Source organism: Oncorhynchus keta, unplaced genomic scaffold (genome assembly GCF_023373465.1).
Source record: "Oncorhynchus keta strain PuntledgeMale-10-30-2019 unplaced genomic scaffold, Oket_V2 Un_contig_8047_pilon_pilon, whole genome shotgun sequence".
Lineage (NCBI taxonomy): Eukaryota > Metazoa > Chordata > Actinopteri > Salmoniformes > Salmonidae > Oncorhynchus > Oncorhynchus keta.
This window is the reverse complement of record NW_026289825.1, coordinates 53,043-62,483: the sequence shown is the minus strand read 5'-3', so window position 1 is coordinate 62,483 and position 9,441 is coordinate 53,043. Positions and strand designations below refer to the sequence as shown.

At 39.1% G+C, this 9,441-nt stretch overlaps 1 protein-coding gene and 1 long non-coding RNA gene across 5 annotated transcripts in view; one reads left to right on the top strand and one right to left on the bottom strand.

Annotated features, from left to right (window-relative positions):
* The first annotated feature begins 626 nt into the window (after positions 1 to 626).
* Positions 627 to 7,929, top strand: LOC118372473 (tetraspanin-8-like). The gene is made up of 9 exons (XM_052512185.1): positions 627 to 776; positions 2,757 to 2,822; positions 3,099 to 3,215; positions 3,506 to 3,580; positions 4,893 to 4,988; positions 5,568 to 5,666; positions 6,137 to 6,247; positions 6,756 to 6,839; positions 7,320 to 7,929. The coding sequence occupies exons 1-9, from the start codon at positions 717 to 719 to the stop codon at positions 7,446 to 7,448; spliced, it is 837 nt and encodes a 278-aa protein (XP_052368145.1). The 5' UTR covers positions 627 to 716; the 3' UTR covers positions 7,449 to 7,929.
* LOC127926693 (uncharacterized) overlaps positions 749 to 9,441 on the bottom strand; it is a 35,303-nt gene continuing 26,610 nt past the window's right edge. The window contains exons 3-5 of one of the 4 annotated variants that reach the window (XR_008124880.1): positions 2,410 to 2,475; positions 1,618 to 1,881; positions 749 to 1,551 (exon numbers count right to left, since the gene is read on the bottom strand). This is a non-coding gene — a long non-coding RNA (uncharacterized LOC127926693). Of the gene's footprint in view, positions 1,552 to 1,617; positions 2,381 to 2,409; positions 2,476 to 2,607; positions 2,751 to 9,441 lie in introns of those variants that run through there. The other 3 variants (XR_008124883.1, XR_008124881.1, XR_008124882.1) reach the window with 3 other exon arrangements.

The window sequence follows — 9,441 nt, the reverse complement described above, 5'->3', positions numbered from 1 at the left end:
GGAGTCTGGGTTCCTGTAGTAGATGCTTTGTTCTGCCAAGACAACAGATAGAAGAGCAGACAATAAGTGCTTTATGAGTTCTTAACTCTCTCTCTCTTTAATGGGGTGTTGTTGGCATGAGAAACATATGTTTTCATTGTCAAAGCAAGTGAAATAAACAATAAAGAAAGTGAGAAGAAACAAAAAACAACTTCAACAACAAACGATTAGAAATAAACAGTAAACAACACAAAGGTTTCATAAAGATACAGACATTTCAAGAGTTATATTATCATATATGTCCAGGGATTTAATGAGCAAATAGTTGTAGTACGAATAGTGGGGGAAGATAAATTAACAGATTAATATTCACAATGTTGTTTGTGCTCCACTGGTGCCGTTTTCTCAGGGCAACTGGCCACAAATCTTACTGTCTGGTTTCACATCTCTCTCTAACTTCCGGGAGAGCCCATTTAAAGAAAATATAAGTCAAGTCCCTCCCTTTATGGCTGCCTAAGCTCTAACCATCAGTGACATAATGTTCATGCTCGTCCCTCCAATGTCACAAAACACCATTCAGCAGCATGTCAACACACTCTCATGTTGAGAAGAAGAAGAAACAGTTAAAGGAATCAGAAATCTATTTTCTGGACTTAAAGATCTTGGGCTTCAGCAAGACCAACTCTGAAGTGAACTGCTTATCCAAACTGTTGTTTTTATTATAACCAAATATAGAAATGGGAAGAATACTTATCTGCGTAAAACGGACGTTCATTTTCGTCTGTGTCTTGATCGGGGTAAGTTATCGTCCAGTATTTTGACCTGTTAATATACGAGTTGATAAACCATTTTTTTAGAGGAGCAACGTTTTTTGATACAGGCAAATGTTTTGTAATTATTGTCGGTTATTTTTGTAACTTCTGCGCGCGGTGGGGTCTTCAAGCAGTGAGAGTTGCAGTTTACACGCGACGGAATAAAGAGCAGTGCCACTTTCATCAACACTAATGAGCGAGTTGTTCTATAGCGCGGCATTTAAAGAAGCACTCAAATTAAATATACATGTATATAATGTTGCAATTAGGCTACTGGGTTTTGCTCAGTATAATCCTCGCGCTGCTAAATGTTTTAAAGTCATGAGTTATGTTTATTCTCATCTTCAAATAGGCCTACTGACCTTAGTTATCACGTTTTTGGCAGAATATTAGGATAGTCAATAACTGTTATTAGATTTTTATAAACAGCTGACTAAGTAAATATTTCAGCTATTCATTTCTTAGTAATGTATAATTTCTTAGTATATTTATAAATTAGGTATAATATATGTAAATACAATTTACTGTCTGCTTACAAACCATTTGTAGATGGCGATGGTCAAATGCATTATGGAAGTTATGAAGAAATGGATCCCTCAACTCCTCTGAAACAAATGATTGTATCAACCTTTACTGTGCATTATCAGTAGAATTCTCAGAATAATACCCTGTACATTGTAATGATTGTATCAACCTTTACTGTGCATTATCAGTAGAATTCTCAGAATAATACCCTGTACATTGTAATGATTGTATCAACCTTTACTGTGCATTATCAGTATAATTCTCACTATAATACCCTGTACATTGTAATGATCGTATCAACCTTTACTGTGCATTATCAGTAGAATTCTCACTATAATACCCTGTACATTGTAATGATTGTATCAACCTTTACTGTGCATTATCAGTAGAATTCTCAGTATAATACCCTGTACATTGTAATGATTGTATCAACCTTTACTGTGCATTATCAGTAGAATTTTCAGTATAATACCCTGTACATTGTAATGACTGTATCAACCTTTACTGTGCATTATCAGTAGAATTCTCACTATAATACCCTGTACATTGTAATGATTGTATCAACCTTTACTGTGCATTATCAGTAGAATTCTCAGAATAATACCCTGTACATTGTAATGACTGTATCAACCTTTACTGTGCATTATCAGTAGAATTCTCAGAATAATACCCTGTACATTGTAATGACTGTATCAACCTTTACTGTGCATTATCAGTAGAATTCTCAGAATAATACCCTGTACATTGTAATGATTGTATCAACCTTTACTGTGCATTATCAGTAGAATTCTCAGTATAATACCCTGTACATTGTAATGACTGTATCAACCTTTACTGTGCATTATCAGTAGAATTCTCAGTATAATACCCTGTACATTGTAATGATTGTATCTACCTTTACTGTGCATTATCAGTAGAATTCTCACTATAATACCCTGTACATTGTAATGATTGTATCTACCTTTACTGTGCATTATCAGTAGAATTCTCACTATAATACCCTGTACATTGTAATGATTGTATCTACCTTTACTGTGCATTATCAGTAGAATTCTCACTATAATACCCTGTACATTGTAATGATTGTATCTACCTTTACTGTGCATTATCAGTAGAATTCTCACTATAATACCCTGTACATTGTAATGATTGTATCTACCTTTACTGTGCATTATCAGTATAATTCTCACTATAATACCCTGTACATTGTAATGATTGTATCTACCTTTACTGTGCATTATCAGTAGAATTCTCAGTATAATACCCTGTACATTGTAATGATTGTATCTACCTTTACTGTGCATTATCAGTAGAATTCTCAGAATAATACCCTGTACATTGTAATGACTGTATCAACCTTTACTGTGCATTATCAGTAGAATTCTCAGTATAATACCCTGTACATTGTAATGATTGTATCATGTGTTGTATTCTCTTCAGATCATCAGCACCCTCTTGTTGGCCATCACCTTATTTGGACATGGGTACTTCCACCAATCAGAAGAAGTAATTATGTTTTTTTTTTATAGCTCCTATTACATTGACTAATTATATCATATTGATTTCATTATAATAATTCTGTGTCCATCTAGCCTGGTTCCAGATCTGTTTGTGCTGTCTTTCCAACTCCTACAGTGTTTAGCATGACAACAACCATAGGAGTTGGCTGTACAGCATAAACAGATCTGAGACCAGGCTAGAATCCAGCAGTATCATTGTAATATTATGATTCTAAACCCACAGTTGCCATATCATTAGTCTGGCTTGTCTTCCTATGCACAGATAGAGGAGATTCTGCCTGGGATAGTAGTTATGTATGTCCTAGAAGCAGCAACCCTGGTCCTGTCAATCTTTGGTGTCTATGGTGCTCGGAAGGAGAAGAAATGGGTTGTGGTTCTGGTAAGCCTGCCGAGACCTGTCTCAAAGTGTTAGCCTGATCCCAGATCTGTTGGTTTGTCTTGGATAATTATCATAGGAGTTGGTTAGAAAGCACAAACTGATCTGGGATCTGGCTACCGACTTGACTTCACTGCTGCAAACTGTTCCTTTCTGATAGGTAATAGCATGCCATACAACTCAACTGGAACCAGTCAACACTTTCCCCATGACATGTTTCCCTTAAAGCGGGATAAGGTTTGAATGAACCTTTAGTATTGATTTTGCTTGACAACCCCTGTATGTGTGTGTAGTTTTCTGTAGGTATGTCACTGGCCAGCCTATACCTGTTTGTGGAGTGCGTGAATGGATATCAAAGCAAACACGAGGTACAGTAGTCTATATATATATATATACATACACAGGTAACTGTCAAAATAAAGGAAACACTTACATAAACTGTCTTAATAGGGTGTGAAATTGTGTCACTTCTCTTGCGTTCTGTGCAAGCAGAGTCAGGGTATATGCAGCAGTTTGGGCCGCCTGGATCGTTGTGAACTGTGTCGAGACCATTTCTTACTATCAAAGACCGTAATTAATTTGCCAGAATTGTACATAATTATGACATGACATTGAAGGTTGTGCAATGTAACAGCAATATTTAGACTTATGGATGCCACCTGTTGGATAAAATATGGAACAATTCCGTATTTCACCGAAAGAATAAACGTTTTGTTTTCGAAATGATAGTTTCCGGATTTGACCATTAATGACCTAAGGCTCGTATTTCTGTGTGTTTCTTATATTATAATTAAGTCTATGTTTTGATATTTGATAGAGCAGTTTGACTAAGCGGTGGTAGGCAGCAGCAGGCTTGTAGGCATTCATTCATTCATAGCACTTTCCTGCATTTGCCAGCAGCTCTTCGCTGTGCTTCAAGCGTTGCGCTGTTTATAACTTCAAGCCTACCAACTCCCGAGATTAGGCTGGCAATACTATAGTGCCTATAAGAACATCCAATAGTCAAAGGTATATGAAATACAAATGGTATAGAGAGAAATAGTCCTATAATTCCTATAATAACTACAACCTAAAACTTCCTACCTGGGAATATTGAAGACTCATGTTAAAAGGAACCACGAGCTTTCATATGTTCTCATGTTCTGAGCAAGGAACTAAAATGTTAGCTTTTTTTACATGGCACATATTGCACTTTTACTTTCTTCTCCAACACTTTGTTTTTGCATTATTTAAACCAAATTGAAGATGTTTCATTATTTATTTGAGACTAAATTGATTTTATTTATGTATTATATTAAGTTAAAATAAAAGTGTTCATTCAGTATTGTTGTAATTGTCATTATTACAAATATATATATATAAAAATCGGCCGATTAATCGGTATAGGCTTTTTTTGGTTCTCCAATTATCGGTATCGGCGTTGAAAAATCATAATCAGTCAACCTGTAGTTCTTTCAGGGCCTTCGAGGTATCTGCTTGGGGGGGATATACATGGGGATATACAAGGCAATGTTTGTTTGCTGTTCTGGTAAAAAATATATTTGAGTAGTTATTGTATGATGGTGCAATGCATCTGATTCTTGATAATTCAATGTCAGTATCTGTCCTTTTCAAATTCAGAGCTGATTATAGCTTTCAACTGTGACTATAACACTCAATGTTAACTTGATTCATTTCAAGATGGAGGAGTTAACCAGAGAGGAACATCTAGCGATGATGCCTCTGAGTGGAGCGAATCAAACTGATTTAGAAGGGCTATACAACATACAGACTAACGTAAGTCACCTTCATTTAATGCTTCTTATGGTCTCTGCTTGTGCCGATTCAATGTGCCAATACAATGTCCCAGGGTGCCGATTCAAAGTCCCAGGGTGCCCATTCAATGTCCCAGGGTGCCAATTCAATGTCTCAGGGTGCCCATTCAAAGTCCCAGGGTGCCCATTCAAAGTCCCAGGGTGCCCATTCAATGTCCCAGGGTGCCAATTCAATGTCTCGGGGTGCCGAGTCAATGTCCCAGGGTGCCCATTCAATGTCCCAGGGTGCCCATTCAATGTCCCAGGGTGCCAATTCAATGTCCCAGGGTGCCGATTCAATGTCCCAGGGTGCCAATTCAATGTCCCAGGGTGCCAATTCAATGTCCCAGGGTGTCAATTCAATGTCCCAGGGTGCCGATTCAATGTATGTGTGTCTTTAGGGACGGTTTTCCATATTATGTAAACCAAGGCCTGGACTAAAAACACTTTCATTGGAGATTTCTCCATGGAGGGTTCTTCCAGGACGAGGCCTTAACTATACCTGGTAAATCATGTTTTTAAAATGTCTGTTGTGCTGTTGTTCTGTTTCCTTCACTTTCAGTTAAAATGCTGTGGGCTCGTACAAGGCTACCAAGACTGGGGCACAGACATCCCCCTCTCCTGTCTCTGTTCTGATGAGGACTCAACAGACTTTAAATGTGTGAGTCTGCTGTGTTAAATAAGTTAACTTGTTGCTTTTGTTATGTGTGTGATGAGGAGGATGGGTTTCAGTGTGTCAGTCTGTGCTTAAATAAGTCAACAGTCTGTTGCTTTTGTTGTTATGTGTGTGATGAGGAGGATGGGTTTCAGTGTGTCAGTCTGTGTTAAATAAATTATCAGTCAAATATGAAAATGGAAATCTTTCTTGTCTTTTTTTATCACTCAAATATGCAATGGAAATTTTTCTTTTAAAAAAATTTTTTTTTTATTTAAAAAACAGATGATGAGGACAGTGACAAGACAACCATAAATAAACTGAGGAAGATGTACATGACAATACTCTAAAAGACCAACAAATACCATAGAACACATTTGGCCCCAGACACATAATGGATGCCATGCTGCAGCCTAGTAAGAAATCATGCAGCTAAAGTAAAGCACTGTTTTAAACCTTGTCACATTCTATTTCAGGTTGCTCCTGGTAACAATACAAGATTTGTTATTCACTATCCCAACAGTGATATGTCTGAGGATGATGACCACAAGGGATTAATGGATGAACACATGCTGGTATATAAAGAGGTAAAATCATGTCATTCCACTACACCAGGGATGGGCAACTGGCGGCCATTTTGAAGGTCCTCCGATCAACTAGGCCCATTAACCCATGTCAGTTAATATCTTTTAGATTGCTAAATTTGTTTACCAGTCAGTTATCTAAACCTGTTATCATGGTCGAATTACCGCCCATGGAGTCCCCATTGATGTTGTTAGTCAGTCTCACTCTCATGTCATATTAAAAACTGCATACATTTCTCACCACCCTATGGCAAAATGTGTAGAATTGCAGCAAACTTGCTTTAAAACGGCAATATTTTCTCTACACCCCATGTCAAAATGGGTCGAAATGAACTCTCTTAAAAAATTATCTCTGCTGTCAAGAAGGTGCAACTTAAAAGTTTATTTTTTAATTTTGCGCAAAATGTCTTGCAGTGCTCATTGATACAATAAACAGCTATATGTTCAAGATCTGATATGATACAGAGTGGATACTCTTGTTTTTTACAAACTCTTTATTTTTCATTTTCAGCCATGTCTTCCCATCTTAATCTCTTTCGTGGGCTATGACATCAGCCTGATAATAGGAACATTAGTAGCACTGACAGCATTATGGGTATGTATTTCAGATCGATGTCCGTACTATTCCACCATTTCAGGGTTGGGGTCCATTCAGTTTTTTAAATTCAATAAATAGAAAGTCAATTCTCTAATTGAAAATTGTCCGTAATTTTTCATGTGTATTTTTCAATTCAGGAAGTGAATTTCAATTACCCGAATTGAAAACTTTAGTAGTATTTGTTTATTATAATTATTACTGATGTGGCAGCTAAAATCAGAATTGCAGTACACAGTACATACAAGTAAACAAGAACAATTAAAACAACTGAAAGTCAGGATGCTAACTGAAGGATGGATGAATCGACCCCAACACTGTACCATAGTGATTTTCACCGTACCTTTTGAGTGTAGGCCTTTTTGAACCATCATCTATCACACCCAGCATCTGATTGAACCATCATCTATCACACACTCAGCATCTGGTCACCTGCTCCGTCAATCCTGACTGAACCGTTACTGTGTGTCTGGTCCTCAGGATGTTGGAGTTGTCCTGGCCATCACAATACTCTGCCAGATGAGAAGAAAGGTTGATGTGCCACCTGTGATCTTCACCTCTCAACCACCTCAATACAGGGAGCTGTGTGACACAGCAGAGAGTGTCTGAAATGAAATGGTCCTCTTATGAAGGAGACTCAATGCACTAGTCTGAGTGCCAGTCTGTTTGTGCCATCATGACAACTCCTGTCACTCATTTGTGTCAAGCCAAACATGACAATGGGTGACAAAGAGTTGACTTGGCAATGACAGACTGGCACGATGGCCTTTATTTAGCTAGGCAAGTCAGTTACAAACAACTTCTTATTTACAATGACGGCCTACTGGGGAACAGTGGGTTAAACTGCCTTGTTCAGGGGCAGAACGACAGTTGGCATTGGCAAGACCACAAACACCACAAACAGATCTGGGATCAGGTTAGCAATGCACTCATATTATGTACATACTCATAACACACATGAAAGGACAACTCAGGACATTATTAGACATCTCTACTGTGTTGTCCAAAGTGTTACTGTTCAACCATTTAACCGTTGAAGTGCCTAAGTGTTGGTTACAGTGTCTTGAATAAAGGGACAATCATCTTTTAACATTATGGTCCTTCTTTATTCGACAACCATTTCTTACAATGACTTTTGTCCTTTGTCCTTTGTCCCCATCCTTATTTCATTTTCTGCCTTCCTCTTTTCCTCCTGCTCTCTCCTCTCATCCTCCTCTCTCTTCCTCTCTCCTCTCATCCTCCTCTCTCTTCCTCTCTCCTCTCTTCCTCTTTTCCTCCTGCTCTCTCCTCTCATCCTCCTCTCTCTTCCTCTCTCCACTCCTCCTCTCTTCCTCTTTTCCTCCCACTCACTCCTCTCATCCTCCTCTCTCTTCTCCTCCTCCTCTCTCTTCCTCTCTCCACTCCTCCTCTCTTCCTCTTTTCCTCCCGCTCTCTCCTCTCATCCTCCTCTTCCTCTTTTCAGCCTCCTTGGCCCTATCTGATCCTCCACCCATTAAAACTCTCACCACTATTCCACTTTTCCTCCCACCCTCTCTCTCATCCTCCACCCATTCCTCTCACCACTATTCCACTACTTGGCCCTCTCAGATCCTACACCCATTAAAACCTCCCTCTATTCCACTCCTTGGCCCTATCAGACCTCTACACCCTCTAAAACTCTCCCTTTTCCACTACTCTCATCCTCCTCTCACCCTCCACCTCTTTCTCCCCACTCATCCTCCTCTCTCTTCCTCCCTCTCCTCCTCCTCCTCTCTTCCTCTTTTCCTCCCGCTAAAACCTCTCATTCTCCTCTCTCTTCCACTCTCTCTCATTCTCCTCTCTCTTCCTCCTCACTCTCATCCTCCTCTCTCCCTCATCCTCCTCTTCTTCCTCTTTTCAGCCTACTTGGCCCTATCAGATCCTACACCCATTAAAACCTCACCACTATTCCACTACTTGGCCCTATCAGTTACACCCATCCTCACCACTATTCCACTACTTGCCCTATCAGACCCTATTAAAACCTCACCACTATTCCACTACTTGGCCCTATCAGATCCTACACCCATTAAAACCTCACCACTATTCCACTACTTGGCCCTATCAGATCCTACACCCACTAAAACCTCCCCACTATTCCACTACTTGGCCCTTATCAGACCCTACACCCACTAAAACCTCCCCACTATTCCACTACTTGGCCCTATCAGATCCTGTACCAGGCCTCTTTTCCACGTTGATAGCATGCATACGTAAACACAGCACCAGACCAATGTTTATCTGTTATATTGACTAGATAGTGACCGCTCTAACAATGGAAATACATCTCCTCAATGATCAAAGACAGGGGAGATCAGGTTATAACATTCTAGCCAATGAGAGGGCAGATGTGAAAAACTGGAACAATTAAGTTATTTTACTCAAAGTTGTCAGAATGTCACTTGCATCCACTTATATCAGTACATTTGTAACAGCCTAAACATCACGGAACTATTAGATCAAATAAGCCTCACATATTTGACCCTTCCCTAAGTTCCGCCTCACTTGGTTACTTCTGCAACATCGAACAACATTTTCCCTGGAAGCCCAATTCCCCATTCAACCACTGGTGAAATCCCCTCAC